The 23,710-nt window shown below is 34.0% G+C and overlaps 1 protein-coding gene and 1 long non-coding RNA gene across 2 annotated transcripts; one reads left to right on the forward strand and one right to left on the reverse strand.

The window, feature by feature from the left end:
• Positions 1–323: 323 nt before the first annotated feature.
• Positions 324–770, reverse strand: LOC131659856 (uncharacterized). Its single transcript, XM_058928983.1, has one exon. The coding sequence runs from the start codon at positions 768–770 to the stop codon at positions 324–326; it is 447 nt and encodes a 148-aa protein (XP_058784966.1).
• A 16,131-nt stretch (positions 771–16,901) lies between these two features.
• LOC131620622 (uncharacterized) lies at positions 16,902–19,171 on the forward strand. Its single transcript, XR_009289207.1, has 7 exons — positions 16,902–17,279; positions 17,430–17,516; positions 17,610–17,696; positions 17,788–17,878; positions 18,083–18,182; positions 18,468–18,508; positions 19,121–19,171. It is a non-coding gene; the product is annotated as an uncharacterized LOC131620622 (long non-coding RNA).
• Positions 19,172–23,710: the final 4,539 nt, after the last annotated feature.

The raw sequence follows: 23,710 nt of genomic DNA on the forward strand, positions 1-23,710 counted from the left end.
AGAAGGTTTGTAATGTATTGGTTGATATCATCAACCACTTCAATTGTTGAAGCTAAGATTGCACGACTTTGAAGATAGTTATGAATGAGATCAGGGTATGTATCCTCAACAACTTCCTTAATAGGATCAGAAAAGTTTAAAATTTAAAACTCATATGGAATACAAATCTCAACATAACCATCATTTGGCTCACATAATCTCCCATCTCCAATAGTTAAAATCCACTCAGAAAAGCTCTTAATTTCATCAGTAGTAGAAGTAGTTTCACCAGTTTGCAAGCGCATGTTCTTTGTAAGCTTCAACACTCTACAATGATCCTAAATTTAAGAAGAATTGATTGTTGCATGGATAATATCAGATCTAGTACCTCTTAGTATAACAGGGAGAATTTGTCTGAAGTCACCACCAAAGACAACAACCTTACCTCCAAAAATTTTATCAGATGTATATGCAGTTCCACTCATAATATCTTTTAAGGATTTCTCGAGAGACTCAAAGCAAAACCTGTTAGGCATAGGAGCCTCATCCCATATGATTAGATCTGTCATCTTTAGAAGCTTGGAAAGATCATCTTTTTTGTTAATGTTGCAAACCGAAGTTTCTAAAGCTGGAACAGGAATATTAAATCTAGAATGAGTTATTCGTCCACCTGGTAACAACAAACTTGTAATCCCCCTAGAGGCAACAGGCAGCACAATTTTTTTTCTTTGATCTAAGTGCTGCTGATAAAGTGTTCCACATAAAGGTCTTACCAATCCCACCGTAACCATATAAAAAAAAACACCACGCCTTGTTGCTTTTCTACAACATCCATGATTTCATGAAAAATGAGTATTCGCTCATCTACAAAAGTGAGCCATATGACAAAACTGTTAATTTAATGAAGATGAATAATATATGTTAAACAAATGTTTGCCATAAGTCTCATTACCTGTAATAGAAGAACACAACTTTAAATAAATTTCTCTTTGACCACCAACATCTTATTGACGCTCATCATAAAGTAGCCTATTTCCTATACAAGAAACAACATAATCTTTTGGATATGGCATTGGCTTGAAGTCTTTCAAACTTATATTATTTTGTAACAGTGTTTCAATATGCATTAGCGTCAATTCTTTGAGCTCCACGTCACTTAGTGTCAAACCTATGGTCAAAAGTTTCAATGTAAAGTTAGAGATTTATGTTTTTCAACATAAGAAATTTATAGTTTAATGATAGTAAAAAAATTGGCATAAAGCTTAACTAATTTAAAAGAAAGTATATCCTGTAACATTACTAATAATGCATATGTCTACATACAGACATGGTTTATCAAAGGTTCTAATAACCAAGAGTTTTACTTGGCAAGTAGTTTAGACGTTGTCCATGTATTCATTATACATACAAAAGGATGTATATTCCATTATAACAAATAGTTGGAAATGGAAAATGAAGTATATGGTAAGCATGTGTTTAAAAATATATATGTGACATTTACTACAGTTCTGAAAAAACATGTACTAGAATGTTTGGTTACTAGACCTACTGATAACTTTCCATAATACTTTCAAATAAAGTAACAGTATCCGCATGGCAATACTTTCAAATAAAGTAACAATATCCACATGGTTTTGTAAAAAGAATTTACCATGATCTCTTGCCAATAATCGTTGATCATAAAGAATGTCATCCGATAGATATATCCAAGTTTGCTTCCAAACATGTTCGGGTCTATTCATGGATGACGATAACAACATCGTAACAAATAACTTGCGTAAAAATAAACCAGAACCCCAAACATATGCCTCTTTGATTGCCTCAACAAATTCTCTATCATCTTGTAGAAATCCCATCGTAAGCATGCTCCTCTAAAAGTGTTATATTATTTACCATCAACATTCTTTATGTCATTATAACATAAAGGGCCTTTTTTGACAGTGAGCATCTTCCTCACATTTTATTACATCAAAAGTATAAGTTTTTGAAGGAAGCTTTGGATTGTTTTCTACAGTATTTTTTCCTTATGCAGGTAACAACAACCGACACTCATATGCAGACCTTGGCTTTATTTCAGTCACATTGACTTCTAACTCTATCAGTGAAGCATAATCTGCCTTATAAATAGGATCTGTCGCATCATAATCTACAAAAGCTACTTTTTCTTTCTTGGCCTTAATATGTTTAACCTTTTCTAATCTTAGCTGTTCGAGATGTCGAACTCTATCAGCTAATTGCGACATACTCTTTACGAAAGTTGGGTCTATTTTCTTCCTAATGGAATAATCCAAACCCCGAGCGGCCATCTGAACAAGTTCATGTTCTGGCACTTGTGTAAAACATCTAGCCTTTAATGATCGAAATCTATTTAAATAATCATCAATGCTTTCAGAAAACCTCCTCTTGATGCTTGACAATTCTGCCAAACTAATTTTTGAATGCCCTTCATAAAAATGTTCATGGAATTTCTTCTCCAATTTGGCCCATGAATCAATTGTATTTGGGGCCAATGAAGTGAACCATGTAAAGGCTGCCTTAGTCAAATAAGAAGGGAAGTTTTTTACTCTCAAATTCTCATTGTGAGCCAATTCCCCCAACTCAGTTAAATATCTAGCAATATGTTCTATTGTCGACTCACCAGACTCTCCCCCAAACTTAGTGTATTTAGGCACTTTCGTTTCTTTCCCCTGGGCAATTCAATTTGAAGAATAAACTCAGTTAATGGAGACACATATAATGGCCTCTGTAGTGTGCCGCTTATGCCATTCCTAGCCATAATTCTTTCGAAAATTGTAGCCAAGTTGTTTTAAACTGCCATATCTTCTTATCGATATTGATCGACAATTTGATCAGCGTTTTGTTGTCAGCCAACTAACACCATTGGCTGGCGTCCCGCTATTCCTAACTCGACGCCTTGGTTTTGTTGGGGTATGGGAACCTGTCCCTGGTATTACTGTTTCTTCCTCCACGAAATCTGTTTCTGCTTGAGTAGGTACATTTTGCCTAATAACTTGAGGTGCTTGTCGAACAGGTGTTTGAGGTGCCCCCAAGAAATTACATAAGCGGGTCAACTCAGTGACCACTTGCCTATTTGTTTCAGCCGACTCCTGCATCATAGGGTTAAAAATAATACCTATTTGAGTAGTTAACATATTGACTAGCTCATGGTTACTATCATCCATTTGTTGTCTAAGTACCGCTATTGACGTATTCGACAACGACACTGCTCTATTCTGATTGTTTCTGTTGTGAGCATTTTGTGCAGATCCCTGCAAAGAAGAACTTATATTTTGAGTGTTATCTGCTACAAACGCTGCGTTTGACGTCGACTGATATCCTGGAATTAAGGAATACGACATTCCATAAAGAGGATCTGTAGTGCCAAAACGGGGTAAGTTAGGCCTGAAAGTGATAGTTGTCGTCATTGTTGACCCTGGACTTCCCGGTGGAAGAAGAAGGATAGATGCTACCATTGCGCTTGTAGTCGATGTTGTCGCGACTGCATTTGTCATCGGAGGAAAAGTTACCACCTGTGAAATTACTGGATCTGTGGTAGTTAGTGTTCCTTATGGTATTACATCCACATTAGGATCTGACATTCTTAAAGTTTCTTGTGGTCTACTATACTGTTTCCCACTTCTAAGTTTCATACACTTACATCAGCACAGTCCCACTAGGCGTGCATTTTGTTTACTGTGGAAATTGGTAAACAACCGTTAGTCCTCCCAAAGCCTACAAACTAAGGGTTACTTGCAGAATCGACTAGTTGATCCTAAGACACGGGCTAATGCAACTAAGTTTTGGCTTGTTTAGTTCGACACAATATTTAACTCTAAGAGAAACGGTTTCCTACAAAGAGTTTGAACAAGCGAAGTTTTCCATAAAAGGTGCTAATGTTATCAACTGAGGGTGACTCGTGACCGGCAGAATGCTATAACATTAAGAAAAGATACACAATGAATGTATCTATGGTGAATTCCATTATTGTAATAGAACCACTGTCGACAACGTACACAATGACATAAAAATATAGTTCAAACGTAAATGAAAATAAAACAAAATGTCCAAAAGGAACGATTGAAAATTAGGGAAATTACATTGAAGTAAAAATGGTGATTCACGTACGTACATTAGCACTCTTGAAAACTCTTTGTTTCCTCGCGTTGGGAATGTGAAGTTTTTACAAGTGATTTAGTACAAGTGATTTAGTACAAGTGAACACCCGGAGCCCTTTGTTGGATCTCCTATTTATAATACCATAAAGTAACTACATAAAAGTTAAAATAACTGCTAGATAACCGTCTACAGGCTAATTAACTGGCTACACGATTTAAGCAACTGCTCTCCACGTTTTTGGCGCTTGTTGCGAGAGCTAATCTTTTGCTAACCGCTGGCATTTGAATTTCAAATTATCCCACTCAAATCTTCATCTCGACGTTACCTTCTAGTACACAACAAAATCAAAACTTTTCTAAGTCTCAACTTTTCATATGGTCGACAGAAAGGTTCGACCAATTTTGCATATTGTGTCGACTTTTCCTTTTCACCAGCTTGTCACTTCTTGAGCTTTTCTCCATCTTCGACCCAGATTCTCTCACGAATCACCTTTATAAGGACCAATCCTTTAATTTATAGGACTCCCCCATTAATTACACCAACAGTATTTTGCAGTAACACTCTGGTGTCCATGTACCATTGATCATTAAGAGAAGCCATATATAGAGTATGCAATGCAACTTAAATGTCGATTGGTGCATATGATGGTTAGGTGCTAGTTGTTGTAGTAGTTATATGAGACTATTGAGGCTTATACCAAAGAGTTCATGGTTGACAATGAGAAGGAGATTGATTCTACCATTTTAGTGTTGTTGGGTACAAACATAGTGGTGTGGCCCAAGGTTGCCACCGTGCATTCCATGGTGGAAAGTCCCACTGTTATTATTGTGACAAAAATGAATGTCATTGTTGATGTCGTGATCGACTGTCGCGACCTCGTCTCGACCTATACCAAGACCACCACAGTTTCCTCTACCGCGGTTTGAGTATGCATTGTTCTTCCAACCGCTATTGTTGTTGCCATTTGTATTATTATGATTTTGATGATGAGAAGAGTTGTTAATAAAATTATCATATTGAGATGCGAGAAACATTATTTATCCGTGACGATTGCTTCCTTTTTCGCCCTTGTTGTTTCCTCTTAAACAATCATTGAGCAAATCATCGGATATAGTCTCGTAGATCATTACAGGACAACTGCGTCAATACGCGGCCAAAGTTTATGACCAATTTCTTTAAGAGAGAGAGAGAGTTTGTATAATTCATAAAGGAATGAATGGTATACTCAATGACTTGGTAGGCTTTGGAATGAATCTTAAAGAGTTTTAACCATGTATTGTTATAATTTTTTTTCATATCTAGTCTAATTTAAAAGCAGTTGTTGATAATAGGGACAATGGGGGAAAATGAGTGTTAAAGGTATTAGTTTAAGTAAGGATGAAAGAAGATTGTGGTTGAGAGAAAGAGGTTGGAGACGGAGGATCAAATTCAACTATGAGGTAGAAGAAAGGAAATTTTGACCAACGATTAGGGAAAAAGAGAGAAAGAGATTGACATAGGCGAGTGTAAATGATATATATATGTAAATGATATATATGTAAATGATATATATATATATATATATATATATATATATATATATATCCTGACTATTGTTATGGGTCGACCAACTACCCAATAAGAGGGGCCAATCATACATAGCTCAATCAAAACTATGTAATGTATATAGTCAGCACATGTAAGATCTAAGGTATAATTGATTGATCTCCACTTTTCAATATACTGATATTGGATTTTTAATTGACTTGAGTGTTAGCGTGCTAACATTGCCGATCCGTCTCATACCACTGCATCGAAGTCAACATCACTGATTCTAGAATCCCATATCATCGACCGATTCCAATTCCGTCTCCGATACATAACATCAAGATGTAATAAATTGTAATGGAAATCTCACGATTAATGAGATTATATATATATATATATATATATATATATATATATATATATTTATATACACTAGTATAAATTAGTCCGATAAGATATTAACCATTGTATTAAATAAAATAATTTTTAAACTATACGAATTCATAATTTACACTATCAAGCTGGTAATATACACTATCAACATCGACCATGTGTATTGATTTGAGACTAAAATTAATTCAATTGAGTTGAAATTAGATAGAAGTTAATAGCATGCACGAATGGGTTGGATGGAGTTAAGGGTCATGCCATGCATGCTACCGCTCACTGTGTCCGTGAAGCAAGCTGATCAGGTGCTGCAAGCTGACATACCATTCCATGGTAAACCCTACCCCCTACTCATAGCCCTTACATGATCCTGACTTTCTGGACCTTCAGAAAGAGTGCTTGGCTGCTGCTCCTGGTCCTTCTGGATACCTTCTGGAGTATGATGATGGAAGATACTACCATCCCATCACCAGCTAGAAGCCTCTTGAAGAGAAGGAGTTTGTAGATGAGCTTGCAGAAGAAGAGAATCCTCTGGCAATGGTTGTGTGGACGCCACATCCTTACAAGGTTCTGACTGGAGACTTTCAGTTCTTATTCAACTGGTTAAGGGAGAATCCCACTGATAAATCACCAAATATGGTATATCCATAAGTTGAATACCCTCCAGAACCTGTTTCTCCAACACCTCTAGAGAATATGGCTGCAATTCTTGATGGCCTAGAACATCCTACTGAAGAAATTCCTATTGAGGAAAATCATGGAGATGTTCTTATGGTTGAATTTGATGCCGCAAATCCTCCTGCTATGGACAACAGCTTTAATGCTGCTTCTGCTGGACCTTCTGTCTCTGTTCTGATGAAACTTTGGACAAGCTTCAACAGAATCAAGCAAGTTTAGCTACTCGTCTAGACAAGCACGAGGACACTCATGCTGAGTTCAAATATTTTATGAAGGATCAGAAAGAAGCTACTCAGAAGCAAGTTGAAGACACTGTTGAGGTTAAGAACCTTCTGGCCATTTTAGCTTCTAAGCTTAGTCAGTCGTAGTCTGTCTTGTGTCTTAGTTTGTTTCTTTGTTTTTGCATCTGCTTGAATTTCATATGTTTTTGTATCTTCTGATGATTATCAATGAAATCTTATCTTTATCTTTCTTCACTCTGTGTGTTTTGTTCATCTGAATCTTTATGCTTTTTGATGTTATGACAAAAAGGGGGAGAAATATGATAATTGAATTGATTTATAATATCAGTTGCTGGGATTAAGTCTCAACATTCCTAACATTATTTGCAAGTTTTTCTGTCGTTGATAGTTTTGCAGGAATATGATATTCTGGTCAAAGCTCAACATTAGAAGCAAATACATGGGGAAAAGAAATTCTAAAAAGAAGCATGCTCTTAGAGAATTGAAGCAGGCTTAGTGCTCTGAAGCTTCAAGATCAGAAGCAAGAAGAATGCTCTGATACAATCAAGTATGCTCTGATACAATTGATTACAAAGGGAAATTCAAAGCTCTGCAGCTGTCCAATGGAAGTTCTGAAGAGAAGCTCTGAATGTTCTGAAGTTCTATTCTACGTGAAAGTCTCAACTGAAATGAAAAATACTCAGGGAAGTCTTTTATTTATAAATTCTTCTAGTATTAATTTTAGGGGGAGATTGTTAATCTCAGGGGGAGACATATTCACACACTCTGAATATATGCTTATGCTATATCTGTGTAATTGTCTTTGTTCATCTGATATTCTGGTTACAAATTCATATCAAATATATATGTTTTTGTCATCATCAAAAAGGGGGAGATTGTTAGAACAAGATTTGTTCTGATCAATATTCTGTGTTTTGATGATAACATTATATATGAATTTTGTATAAGATAATGTGGTACTCTAATCCTTTGGATTTTCCATTTCAGGAAATATATAAAGAGTATGCACAAATCAGCGCTCAGAAGCAATTGACTCAGAAGGTTCTAGCAAGACATCAGAACATGCTCTAGCAAGACATCAGAAGATGGTCAAGCAGAATCAGAACATGAACTGAAAGCATCAGAAGAATGAAGTCAAAAGCAGAAGCTCTGAAGTTCTGAATGGTATCACGCTCAAAGCTCTTCAAAGTCAAAAGACAGAAGATGCTCTACACCAAAGTTGTTGACTCTGATATTCAAACGTTGTATTCTACAAAATCTGAGTCCAGAAGGAAGTTGTTATACCCAAAAATTTGCCCGCATCTTTTTTCAAGAAAACTCCAATCTGAAAATTAAGAGTCTCATATAATCATGGATTTTTATTTCAACAAATATCCTGACATATGAAATACTTAGTTTTTAGAATTTTTCTTATAAAGTAATTTGGCTTGCAGTTGAATTTATTCTTACGCAAACGCCAAATACTGTTTATTACTTCACACATTCTATTTATTTATTTACAGATAAATAGTACTGACACAATTGGTACAGAGTTAAATCTTTTTGCAGGCGCAGAATCAGGAAACTCAGACAATACCTGAACAGTCAGTTGACAGCCAAACTGCTGGCAGTACAATTCTCAGTGTTTTGTACCATCAATCAAATCAATCTTTTACAATTCAAAATTCCAAGATTTTTGTTCTAGAAGTCTTCTGAATATCACGCGATTAGCAGAGACTCAACACTGCACAAAAATCAGGTACGCTTAACTGTCTCCTACACAAACAGTCCCTGACTAGGGTTTTCTTATTTTTACAGGAGAAACAAGTTTTTGAGACCTCAAATGGATTTCATGCACATCCATATATCTCAAAGTACCATCATACAAATTTTCAAACTTCAATTCACTCAGACGCACCGTCAGCAGCTCAAACAGTCAACAGACGACCCGTTTGACTAAAAAGTCAACAGACAGTCAAAAATGAAATTTTTTGTCAAAGTCCATATTTTGTCAAAGGATTCATCATTTGATCATTGGATGATCATAATTCATCAAGGAAAGATCAAAAATCAACAAAACCCTAAGATTCAAAATTAGGGTTTTTGCCTGAAAAGTCAACTCAACTTTGACTGATCATAACTCTCTCATCCTTCATCCAAAAAATTCAAACCAAAGCTCATTTTGAAGGAAATTCAATTATCTTTCAAATGCAATTGATCCCATGGTCATTGCATTCACCATTTGAAAAATATGACCAAAGACATTACAGGTCATTTTCAAAGTCAACAAAATGACACTTTTTTCAAAAGGACACACAAGGAGCATCAAAAATCATTTTGACATGAGACCAAAGACATTGGTTAGAGGACTCTTTGAGGTTTCCAAAAAGTGAAAGAACTCATTCATATGACAAAAATTGAGGGATTTACACCTTGTTGAAGTTGGCTAAATTTTGGAAAATGCATAAAACCAACATTGCTCAAAAATGCATTTTTTCCAAATGGGGCCAAGTTTTCATGGTTCAAACATGTTTGCCATGTTATTATGGGCCTCCCACGACCAAGACAAGGCCCACTCCATTTTTTATTCATTTTTGGTTTAATTTTATTACATATAAGATTAAATTAAAAAAGAAAAATGGATGGATAAAGAATAACTTACAAACCAAGCATGACTCATCAAGAGAATCATTCAACTCTGCCCCAAGCCAAGTACAAACAGAAGGAGGGTGGAAAATCAAGCCATGGTGGCTTAAATGCAAAGCTACTCATGTTGGAAAAGTCAAGATTCCACAAAGCTAATGAATGCTTCTTAGCTTCACTTCCAAGCAGCTCTTGGCCTATAAAAGAGCTATCATACTTCAGCAATCAAAGAGACACGAGTTCATAGCCAGTAAAATGCTTGTAACATATTTGTAACAACTTGAATTTTTCAAAGAAATTTAAAATTCGAATTTTAATTTCTAGCTTGTTTCAGTTCAAACTAAACACTTAAATACAATCCTCAATCATCATTGAACATATCCCAATCAGTTTCAAGCCTTGAAGCACTCAGAATCATCCATTATACCTCACGGTTTGTTCAAACTAAAACCAACTTATATCTCATAACACACGCATATCTAGCAAGATGTAGATATATATTTGAACTTAGTGCGGTGTGTAGATCGTTTCTGGAAGTTTAATTGAGCTTTGGATGCTTGTATACGAATCTACCATTTTAGGGTTTTCCAGCTCAAATTTAGGGTTTTTAGTTAGAGCCAAAATCAGAACAAATTAAGAGCATGGTTGAATTCAGTGGAACAAGACGAATCGAATGGACATATCGCGCCAAATTTCTTTTCAGGTTTACCCCTATTCGCTATTTTGCAGGTCTGAAGCTCATCAATTACAGCGCTTTTTTCATAAAAGCGCTATTAAAGGTCCTGGCGAGAGGTTGAAGACGATGAGGTGTCCTCACCTCAATGGACAGCGCGCGCGCGTTTTTTTTTTTAAATTAACCTTTGGTTTCAGTGTTTGCAGGCGTGTCACAAGTGGTGGACCCTCACAATCTGAGCCATCAGATCTCATTTATTAAGTCATCCAACGCATCAGAATGAAGCCCTATACCATGGACTTTATTTAAATACCACACTGGATCATTAATTATATATTTCTATTTTTATTTTAATTTCTTTGCAAAATTAATTAAAAATAGTTTCAAAAATCCAAAAAATACACAAAAAATATTTTTAAGTTTCTAAAATAATATTTTATTTTCTGAAATAAAAATATTTTATTTTTCTTCATAATTTCAATATTTTGCATAATTAATTAGTATATATTTATATATTTGCTTTTTAATTATTCTAACCAATCAAAAAATCATAAAAAAAAAATTGTTCTTTATATAAAATATTGTTTATATATTATAGACTAATTTTGTACATATTTTGAATAATTTTCTCTTTAAGTTTTAATTATTTGTATAATTATTTGTATAATTATGTATTAATTAGCTTAATCAATTTCAAATCAATTTCAAAAATTCCAAAAAAATTAGTTTTGTTTTAAAATTAATTGACAAATATTTTGTACATATTTTAAACTTAATTTCTAGGTTTAAATCTATTTTCATCTTTTTTCTTCATTTTAATTTAATTAATCATGCATTAATTATAATTAAAATCAATCATAAAAAATCCAAAAATATGTCTTTTATTTTTCTTGCAATTTAAATTCCTAGATAAATGTATAGGATGTCAAAATCATGTAAATAGGCTTAGTTTACATTTCCTGCACAATCGATGTAATAGCGTAGATTTACTTTCCGCACTTTACATTTCCGCATTTTAATTTCCAGCAAATATAAACTGCGTGTATGTCAAAGATAAAATTGAACCGTTAGATCACTAACTTCAAAGATAAAATATCTGAATCCAATCACAATCACACTTGCACCTCTTAAGGTAATCCCTTCTCATTCTTTTCAAAATCAAAGTCAAAATTCTACTGTTTCGAGTACAAAATCGAACCTTTTGTTTGTATCCGGTGAAAGGATAGATTTTTAAAGGAAATAGGATAAAGACCTTACAACTCAGGGTAGACCTCCTAGTTTGCTTGCTCAAATCAAAACAAACAAAATTCTCATACACTGTTGTTTTTCAAAACAAAACTTTCCAAAAAGACAATATTTTGTATACATCCAAACACGGATCATTACAAAGTTAACGTTCTTTTCAAAACATCTTTCGAAAGATAAACAAACATTTTGTATACATCCGCACAAGGATCATTACAAATTCAATTTACAAAGGTATTTGAAACCACATATGAGCATTCTAAAGCAATTGAAAAGTGATCGAAAAACAAGTGAGCTAAGCAAACTTAAGAGCCCATGGATAACCATGGATACAAAGGGTGCTAACACCTTCCCTTTGTATAACCTACCCCCTTATCCAGAATTTCTTAAAGGTCTTTTTTCTGTTTCTTTTATAAACCTTTCCTTAATTGGATAAAATAAAAGGTCGGTGGCGACTCTGTGAATTTTCAAAAATGCGAAAGCATAAGCGATAAAAAAGAGTCAATTCACGTATCTCTCCCGCTCAGAGGTATGGCCCGAAAAACGGAGGTCCACAGAAGTACAAGATGAAAGGCTGAAACGTCTAATCTCTGACTGACAAAAGGAACATTAGAAGCTACAAAAAGCAAAGTCAGTAAAAGCAGGAAAAGCAAGGCTCAAGGTAGTTGACAAAAGTGTGAAACATTAAATGCAGCGTTGTACTATTCTCGCAAAGCATTAAATGCTCCCAACGGTCATTTCCTCTCAACGCTTATAAATAGAAGTTATGATCAGAAGCAAAGTAGAACACTTGTGAAAATATACTGAAACGCTGTCAAAATCAAAGTTCACGAACTTCATCTTCAACTTCACAAACTCTTCTAATATTTAGTGAGTGTTAAGCTTAGAACTTAAGCGAAATATCACTGTTGTGATTTCAGCTTTATTAGAAGCAATCTATACTCTTGTAAACATTATTTTTACATTGTTTGTAAAGGATTCCTAGAGTGATCAAGTTGTAATCTGTATACTCTAGAAGACTTAGAAGGTTTCTAAGTGGATAACCATTGTAATCAGTTGGATTAGTGGATTAAATCCTCAGTTGAGGTAAATCACTCTAAAGGGGTGGACTGGAGTAGTTTCGTTAACAACGAACCAGGATAAAAATAATTGTGTTCATTATTTTTACCTTCCAAGTTTTTGAAGTCACACTTATTCAATCCCCCCTTTCTAAGTGTTTTTCTATCCTTCATTAAGTGCATTGGTTGACTTTCTTGATTGTTGCATCTTTACCATGCTGAATATCTTCATAGTTGTCATCATAAAAAAAAAACCTATTACTTATAAAATAAGGTTCCATAAACATCAATATATGTCAACTATAGATGTAGACCAAAATCAAGAGTTCCTTAAGCAAATTGAATGATGCACTTCCAGGAAGAGATATATTGGGTTTTCGATTCATGCAAAAACAAACACACTTGCTGCACGACATAAGTGATATCAAGTATTTTAAAAGTCAAATATTGAAGTGCTCCAGTAAGACTATGTTACTTGGTGGGATCATGCTATGAATTTCAAGATGATCCAGTTAGTTTGGCTTATGCATCCACTGGTGTACCATATGGTTTGTAATAAGACATAGTTGTGCATTCAATAATTTCCTCGACGTATTTCTTTCGATAGGAAAAAGAACTCTCTTGTGCAGGGTAATAGAATTATCGAAAAAGTAACTTATAGGATCTAAATGCTTTATAGAAAATTCAGAGTCGAGTTTAGTCGGGATGGACTGATGAAGGGAATTTGATTAGGCATCTAGAATGATGAGGATATAAGATATATAATAACCTCGACAATAGATGAATACGTAATGATTAGCGACAATGTAAGAGAAACCCAAGGTAGCACCATAGTCAGTAAACTGCTGATACCAAGCTTTGGGTGCTTGTTTAAGTCCATATAGTGACTTCTTGAGCAATCATACATAATTAGGATATTAAGGATTGCGGAAAATTTGTGGATGATGCATGTAGAAAGTTTCATGAACATTACAATGCAAAAAAATTATTTACATCTAATTGATGAAGCCACCATGATTTTAATAAAGCAATATTAAATACCATCAAAATAGTGGTTGGTTTGACTATGCAATTGAAAGTCTCACCGCAGCTGATATCATTTTGTTGACTGGCAACATCTCCTAGAAGTCGATATTTGTACCTCTCAAAGGACCGATCAGATTTATTTTTATGCCTAAAAATCCACAAACTTTGAAAAATATTAGCATTAGGCAGACGAGGCACTAAGTCACATGTCTTATTTTCAACAAGAGTATTGTATTTGTATTTCTTGACCCTTTTTCAATTATGATCATGTAATGCATGAATGAGATTGGTAGGCAATAGATAACTATAGTTTTGAGATGAGGAGATTTAAAATTTTGTGAGACTTAAAAATTCTACGTTGTTCTGGAGAGGTCATTTGAGGCGATGGAGGTAGGTGATGTAGTGAAATGATTGGGTCAGCAATTTGTGGTGAGGCCAACTTTGATGACGGGACGAGATGGAATTTTAGTGGGAGTTTTTAGGGAAAGATTTTTGTTTGGGATGTTGTTGAGAAGGTAAGTAACAGTCTATAGTGCATGATGGGAGATGCATTAACTAGGAGGGTGCAAATGGTATTATTGATGATGCAAATTTTTCTTTCTGCTTTTTTGAGGAGAGTTAAGGGGACAAGAAAATTTAAATTTCATTCTATTTAGGTCACAAAATTTATGAAAATGTGCAATGTCATATTCTTTTCCATTATTACATTGAAAACATTTGATTTCTCATTCAAATTATATTATAACATTAGCACAAAACTGAAGAAAAATTGAATGTGCTTGAGATTTATTTTTAATTGGAAAAGTCCATAAAAAATTCGAGAAATCATCATGGACTAAAGTATCATTCCATTCCTTCTAGTGGTCTAACTTGGTGAAACTCCATAATTACTCATAATACCACCAAAGGTGGATAGACCGTCCACCCAGTGTCGCTACCCACCTCCACTAAGGGTAAGCTTAGCAGGAGAAAGAGACTTCACAAATATCATATTAATAAAATATGATTCAGTTTAAGGATGCCTTGGTGATGAAATGATAGACACGCGAGGCTTAAAATCTCGTGCTAAACAACATGGCCATAGAAGATTTTTGACTTGTCTCGTCAAGATTATGGAACTGACCTGAAATTTCAACATAGTCGTTCAAGATCTTAAGAATCGATGTCCACCTGAACTTAGAATATGTGACGTCCAAATATCACAAAGGACAATACCAAAAGGAAACAAGATATTATAAAAAGATTCATAAAATGATAATATCAAGAGGACAATAATGAAAAAAATTCTAAAAATTATTACAGAAAATGAAATTACTTCAGTGAAGAGAACTTAAATCTAGAGTATCATGATGTCTTAAGCGGTTGTGCCACACTTCTTTGGTTACTTGAGCTAAGAAATTTCATTAAAAGAATCCATGCCAGAAAATCCTTTCAAAGAAAAACAAAAAAGGATCAAATTCAGCAGAAATATCATTATCCATGGTAAATTTTCTTACATAAACAAGATTTTTAATTATTTTTGGTGCATGTAAGACATTGTTTAGGTTGAGTAATGATGAGGATTAGGTACTAATGCATTTCCATATCTAATAATTAGAATATCATGACCATTACCAACAATAATATTATTGCTCATATTGGAATAAGATGTGAGATTGCCTTTATTTGCAGTCATGTGAGAAGTGGCTCCGGTGTCCATGTACCATTGATCATTAAGAGAAGCCATAGATAGAGTATGCAATGCAACTTGAATGTCGATTGGTGCATATGATGGTTAGGTGCTAGTTGTTGTAGTTGTTATATGAGACTATTGAGGCTTATACCAAAGAGTTCATGGTTGACAATGAGAAGGAGATTGATTCTACCATTTTAGTGTTGTTGGGTACAAACTCAGTGGTGTGGCCCAAGGTTGCAACTGTGCATTCCATGATGGAAAGTCCCATTGTTATTATTGTGACAAAAATGAAGGTCATTGTTGATATTGTGATCGACTGTCGCGACCTCGTCTCGACCTTTACCATGACCACCACAGTTTCCTCTACCGCGGTTGGAGTGTTCATTGTTCTGCCAACCGCTACTGTTGTTGCCATTTGTATTATTATGATTTTGATGATGAGAAGAGTTGTTAACAAAATTATCATCTTGAGATGCGAGAAACATTATTTATCCGTGACGATTGATGCCTTTTTCGCCCATGTCGTTTCCTCTCAAACAATCATTGAGCAAATCATTGGATATAGTCTCGTAGATCCATTATAGGACAACTGCGTCAATACGCGGCCAAAGTTTTTGGCCAATTTCTTTGAGAGAGAGAGAGAGAGAGGGTTTGTATAATTCATAAAGGAATGAATGGTACACTCATTGACTTGGTAGGCTTTGGAATGAATCTTAAAGAGTTTTAACCATGTATTGTTATAATTTTTTCATATCTAGTCTAATTCATACGAAGTTGTTGATAATAGGGACAATGGGGGCAAAATGAGTGATAAAGGTATTAGTTTAGGTAAGGATGAAAGAAGATTTTGGTTGAGAGAAAGAGGTTGGAGACGGAGGATCAAATTCAGCCATGAGGTAGAAGAAAGTAAATTTTGATCAACGACTAGGGAAAAAGAGAGAAAGAGATTGACATAGACGAATATAAATGATATATATATATATATATATATATATATATATATATATATTGACTATTGTTATGGGTCGACCAAAGACCCAATAAGAGGGGTCAATCATACATAGCTCAATCAAAACTATGCAACGTATATAGTCAGCACATGTAAGATTTAAGTTATAATTGTCTGATCTCCACTTTTCAATATACTAATATTGAATTTTTAATTGACTTGAGTGTTAACATTGGCGATCCACCCCATGCACTATATCAAAGATCAACATCACTGATTCTAGAATCCCACATCATCGATCAATTCCAATTCCGTCTCCGATACATAACATCAAGATGTAATAAATTGTAATAGAAATCTCACGATTATATATATATATATATATATATATATATATATATATATATATATATATATATATATACCATTGTATTAAATAAAATAATTTTTAAACTAAACGAATTCATAATTTACATTATCAAGCTGGTAATATACACTATCAACATCGACCATGTGTATTGATTTGAGACTAAAATTAATTCAATTGAGTTGAAATAAGACAGAAGTTAATAGCATGCACGAATGGGTTGGATGGAGTTAAGGGTCATGCCATGCATGCTAGGGGTGGACAAAGTATCACCAACCGAATGAAACCGTCCGATCCGTTAAGGATTTTGTGAAACGGGTTCGGTTTTGATCGGTTACGGTTTAAAACGGAATACAAAATAGGGTTATGGCGGATGTACTCGGTCGGTTTCGGATAATAATTTTGGGCCCATCGGAAACCGAGTCCGACCGAATCAATAATATATTAATTTTATTATTTATATTTATTATTAGTACTAGGGTTAGAGATAAGTTTTCTCTCATTCTTTCTTCTGGCGCCGCAACATGACCTTCGCCTCTCATCTCTTTCAATCTTCTCTCATCTCTTTCCTCACCACCACCATATTCACCCTTCGTTGCTTCCCTCACCACCATCTTCGTCTCTCTAACAGACACACGTTCTCGTTCTCTCTGACTTTCACTGAATCACCACTCAGTTTTGAAGCCCAAACCCTAACCCCCAAATCATTGAAAATGTTTACAATGACATTGAAAGGTAATCTTTACTTCACTCCATCTTGATTATGGTTTTTTGTTTCACTTATTGTTGTTTGGTAAATCTCACCCATCCTTGTTATGTATCTAAAGCGTTTTTTATTCATATTTCATAGATATTAATCTTTTATTGTTGTTTTTTGGTATCCAGGTTTCAAGAATGGAGTTAGGGTAGATTTGTAAAACAGAAGTGAACTGATTCTCATACCAGATCTGAAGTTCTCGTGAAGAAATAATGGTATGGACAAGATAGAGAAGATCTGAAATCTAAAGTGTATTTGATTCATATTTCATAGATATTCATATTTTGTTGTTATATTTTGGAATCCAGGTTTCAGGAATGGAGTTAGTGTGGATTTGTTGAACAGAAGTGAAGTGATTCTCATACCAGATCTGAAGTTCTTGCGAAGAAATAATGGTATGGACAAGAAAGAGAAGATATGAAATCTAAAGCGTATTTGATTCATATTACATAGATATTGATCTTTTGTTTGTTTTTTGGAATCCAGGTTTCAGGAATGAAGTTAATGGAGTTAGTGTATATTTGTAGAACAGAAGTGATTCTCATACCAGATCTAAAGTTCTTGTGAAGAAATAATGGTATGGACAAGAAAGAGAAGATCTGAGGATCTAAACTAAAGTGATACTATTCTCATATTGATTTTTGATAAATCTAAATGTGTTGAATCTTCAACATATAGTGATATACTGATTATGATGAATCTAAATACTGATTATTGATTTTATTATTATTAGATGGTGAAGATGTTGATTGTTCAACGGTGTTTTTGTTTTTATGCATAGGCAATTTGTGGGATGATTTGAACTACAGCAAAACCAATATTTACTGATTACATTGGGAAGTATCAGATCAAAGTAATTGAGTTTGATCAGTTGACCTTTGGTAATCTTCCTTCTATTATATTCCTCCTATGATTTTTATGACTTGTTTTGATATTGATTTTGTTTGTTATTGATTTATTGTTTCTTTTATAAAGCTCTTGTGTGCAAATTTGATATTAACATAAGAATACTATTATCAAATCTTGTGTTGTTAAATTTGTGATTATAAGAATACTATTATCAAGTCTTGAGTTGTTAAATTTGTGATTCTTAACTGTTAAATTTGTGATTCTTAACTGTTAAATTTGTGATTCTAATTTGTGATTTTAATTTTTATATGCGGCAGAAAACTCAATCACGTGCAATTGAAGGATGCAATAACCTTTGGTAAGGATATTTTAATGGCTTTTATACCATTGATTTTTTTCTGTACAGGGTTAGTTCTTAGTTGTGTTGTGGTTGTTACTATTTTATTTTGTGTTGTGATGAAGTGTGGCATAATTAGTTCTGTAGTTTTTATTATAATTTGTTTTGTGGTTATTATAACTTGTTTTGTTTCATCGGTGAAAATTCTGTTTTTATTCCGTGGTAATTTTTTTTTAATGTTTATAGATGATTATAAAATACACTTTTTAATTTTTAACGTTTATAGATGATTTATTAGAGTTTATGAGTTTCAATAGTGATAGGGAGTAAAATCAAATAATGGCTGTTTGAAATTATTTATAAACTTAGTGAAATTCTTTTGAATTTATGAATTTTAATTTTATGATGTTAATTAAGTTTAAATAGCATTAAATTAATCTTATTTCTATTTATCATTTTTTTTTGAATTTTGTTATCTATTAATTATCATTAATGGAATTGTTATAATTGTTATTATTATTTCTATTTCTATTTGAATTGTTATAATTGTTTCTATTTAGCAATGTTAGAGAGATTTTGTTGTTAATATTCAACTTGCAATCTCTAATCCTCTAACTGTCTTTGATGTTACAGGATTTGAAATAATTTAAATATGCTGAAGAATTTAGGCTTTGGAGAATGGAGATAATTTATTATTTGTATTGTTTATGATATTGTAATATTATATCATATTTTATTGAATTTTTATTTATGTTATTTACAAATTTCAAGATAAAGAATTATTTAATTTTTAATTGTCTTTACATAATTTAGCAAAAAATAAAAAATTAATTTAAAAGATTAAGTTTCTTTAAATAATTCAATTTTTTTATAATAAATGATTTATTCACAATTTTAAAAAACAAAAGTTCATTGTGAATTGGGGCTGAAATATTTATGGCCCAATAATTAAAAAAATTAGTGTTTTAGGCTTTTTTTTTTAGTCAAACACACAAAAACAATATTAAAAAATTGTGATTTTAAAATTGGGCTCAAGTTTTCAAATGGGCCAACTATCCGAAAAAAACCGATTCTATTAACCGAACCCGGTTGAAACCGAACCCGAAAAAAACCGATAATTAGTTTGGTCGGAATTGGGCCAATATATTACATCCGAGGGTTGGACCGGATTGGGGGTTTGGGCCCGAACCCGAACCGGCCCGAACCGATGTCCACCCGATTGCATGCTACCCTTCACTGTATCCGTGAAGCAAGCTGATCAGGTGCTGCAGGCTGACATACCATACCATGGTACACCCTACCCCCTACTCATAGCCCTTACATGATCCTGACGTGGCAATTTGTGAATGATTGGTTGATCGAATCGCATAGGGTGGGCCTAGCACTGGGTTTCGTGAGCCCAAGCCCCAAGATACTTGTCTGGAATTGTGGGGTCCCATCGAGCTGGCCATAACATACTATCCTACGTCATTGTCTAATTCTGATGGACGGACAAGATTGGATTGATGGTTCACAAGTTGACATTTGATTTCACTATGACACATGAATACACTCTTTTTCATATTCCATTATCCCACACTTTTTTTTGTCCATGGTTCATTCATTGAATGAAGCATTGGATCACACAATTTGCAAAGCGTTACATCAGAAGGTGTTGGACTTGGAGCACTGCACTGTATATTGAAACAAACGGTAACTTTTGTCGAATTATATTTGATTTTAAATAGAGAAGAGAAATTGTAAAATTTACAATTTATTATTATTATTATTATTATTATTATTATTATTATTATTATTATTATTATTATTATTATTATTATTATTATTTGTTGGAAATTTTCTAAAATATTAATATTATGATTTAATAAAAAAAGTCAACGACAAAATGATTGAAATGGTTATTGATAACTTTGATTTCATTGGTTTAAATCCGCTAGAACATACTCCTATTTTTTATGTTTTATTTTATTTTATTTATATTTTGAAATATAGCAAAAACATGCAACTAGTGGGAATTAAACACTGCAGGGAGATCATGGAAGAGTTTCGTGTCAATTGTGAGAGTTATGTATACAACAATTGACACTCGCTCCTATACTAAATATTTATATTATAGGTACGGTTGTTTATTAGTGAATTTGACAAACAAAATAAGTTTCAATTCATTGAAGGGATGAAACTCGAAAAAATTCTGGATATACTGGGTAAAAGTTTGAATTTGAATGATTTTGACACTAAAATTAAAAGTTATAAAAGATGATGAAAATAAAAGCTTTAAAAGAAATTGAATGCAGTAAATGACTTGAAATAAAGAAGACTTTAATCGAAAAATGAAACACAGTCACATACATTGATGATCACTCGTTTCTCTTAGTCACTGATACTTTGAGTTTCTCAAGTTTGTGTCGAATTGCGTACCCTAAAATACATAAACAAGCACGAATTACATACTAATCCTAATATAACAGTCTATGGTCAACCTAGCAAACTTTGCCATGTTTCCAAGGCCATGCAAACGGATCACTGCAAATCTTACATGTATCTTTGAATAATTGTCTAATCTTATCTGATTTAGCCTCGTTTGACCACACACACTTGCCTGCCACTTGGAAAATATTGTCTAAGTCCCAAAACATATATCTTTGGCCTATAAAACCAAGAATTTTGACCAGAACCCTTTCGTCCTTCGACCAGACGAATAAAAAATGGCCAAGATACCATTTTGAATTGAAGACAAATTTGCTTCTAAGAGATAATCTTACTCTCCAAACTCTAGAGTTGTGTCAAAAAATTTGGGATAGCAAGATTTCCCCCAAAAATGCCATTTTTGACTGAACCTTTGTCGACATAGGAGAAAATTGGCCTTTTTTATCTATTTTTTTGACACAATTCATATTGCTTCGTTGACGTCACTGTCATTATTGTAACTTTTTGCATGGTTGCTTCTGATGGACTTCTGTTGAAAACCAATCATTATTTCTATTTTCTAGGAGAACGTGGGCCTATAGAGTTTTTAAAAATCCCCACTAACTACTCCACTTCCTGAACACGAAACACCCATAACCACCATGCTTATGCCACTTGTCAATTATTTCGAGGGTTTCTTTTGTCTACAAATACCCACTTTCATTTTCTCATTTGTTCTTCTTCCATTATCACTTTCTGAAACTATACATCTTGCACTTCAGAAAAGAAAAATGCTTCATGTTTTAATTCAACAATGGTCTCTTCTGCCTCTAACTCTAAGATGGAAATCAGAAAAAACCTGTTAGCTTTTATCATTCCATCACCGGAAGAGGAAACGATTGGGAGCTACATTCCGGAACCACCGCAAGACAAGGAGAAAACCTCTATCTGGATAACTCAGGAACTCATACCTTTTTCTATTTATGAAAAACTCTTGGATTTTGTAGGTCCATACCATACTCCAAGGTCACACCCAGAAAAGGTGAAGGACATTTTTCCTTGCTATCTTCCAATAATGCCCCCATCGTTCGAACAACGCATGTTAGACTTAAAATTTCTAGATCCATCTGAACACATTTTTTGATCAATTCTCACACTCAATAGCAAAGAGTATAACACATGGCTCGACAAGGTATAAAGCCATCAAAAGGAACAATGGAAGAACCTAGGTATTTTCGATAGATCCAGCTCTCTAGGACTGGTCCTAGGTACAACCCCTGCATTTTAATTGCTTCAATCTTTTTTGGGAAGGATCGACGAACACTTTTCAACTCCCTTGCGGAATGATCACGCCAACCCTATTCGACATGGGAGCTATAAGAGGCCTCTCACCTTTAAAGGGAGTTTTCGACCCTACCCTAGAAACCAATCTAGAGTTTAATTTTGAAAATCCCAACTTCAAACAATATATCATCGACCACCATGATAAAGTCAACAAAGATTTCTCGAATATAGAGCATGTCGCTTTCTTGACCCTTTGGCTTTCGTCCTTCTACTTTTGCTCAGGCTCTTTGCAAGTAGCAAAACGTTACATTCCTTTAGCAATTAAGCTTCACGAGGGTCGAAAGATATCCTTGGGTAAACTGTTGCTGGCAGATTTGTATAAATCCCTAGGTAATGCTTCCTCAAAACTAAAAAATCTTCTTGAGGTGAAGAAAAAATACCCCCTTTCAGGTCATTTATGGTTGTTACAAATTTGGTTAAACGCTAATTTTGAACCAAGATTTCACGTCACCATATCACAAGACCTTTTAACAGAAACACAAGCCCGATACATCGAAGGTAGTAGGCTTACCTTTGTAACACCCTTCTAAACCCCCACGGAAATATAATAAAAATCAGAGTAAATACACAGCAAGGATGCTACAATTAATAAAAGAAATAGAATACCAAGTCATTTGTCATGCTTTATTAGGAATAATCCAAAAATATCAAAATACATGTTCAGCACAGTGGAAACTCATTCAACAATGTTATAAAACATTTCCGATAAAATCAACGGTACATTATACAATAATGGCAAAATAGTTTAACACAAGTAAACTCTAAGACTATCGTCCCCCAGTGTTACAAGATCAGAGCATGACCGACACGACCCAACATAACCGGATAAACTCTACGAGTCATCCTCACCGATCGCTTAGGCCGCTACTTCAATCTGAAATCATTAATGTAAGGGTGAGACTACATCATAATTAAATAGCATTATAAATCGTCCGATATAGAATTCATAAGCAATTATCCACCCTACTTAGCATATTCAGATTTATCAATTCATACCAATCACAAACACAAGTCAAAAGTATGCACCAATAACACAACACAATCATAACACCGGAATTCATCCTGACATGTCACGATTTATACAAAGACCATGCAGACTCTTATGCATGTGGTACCATACATGGGATACACCCATCCAACTGATCTTTTTCATCACCGAGATACAGTTTAACCAGCACAAATTCCACACAATGGGAATTATGCCCACCATTTTGATCCATTTCATCACCGGGATCCATCACCAAAAATGTATGCGAGTGAATGCAACATACAACATGCTTACAACATCACCAATCCGATGTATCACATCGTCTCATTATCATCACCAATTCATCACCAATAAGCATGTACATGTATCATGCATCATTCAAAACAAATCAATCATCATTATACGATCACAACAATCACCACATGATCAAAATGAACAATGTCATTATCAATAACTCACCAAAAGCAACACCGAATAATATATTC

Source organism: Vicia villosa, linkage group LG1 (genome assembly GCF_029867415.1).
Source record: "Vicia villosa cultivar HV-30 ecotype Madison, WI linkage group LG1, Vvil1.0, whole genome shotgun sequence".
NCBI classification, from domain to species: Eukaryota; Viridiplantae; Streptophyta; class Magnoliopsida; order Fabales; family Fabaceae; genus Vicia; species Vicia villosa.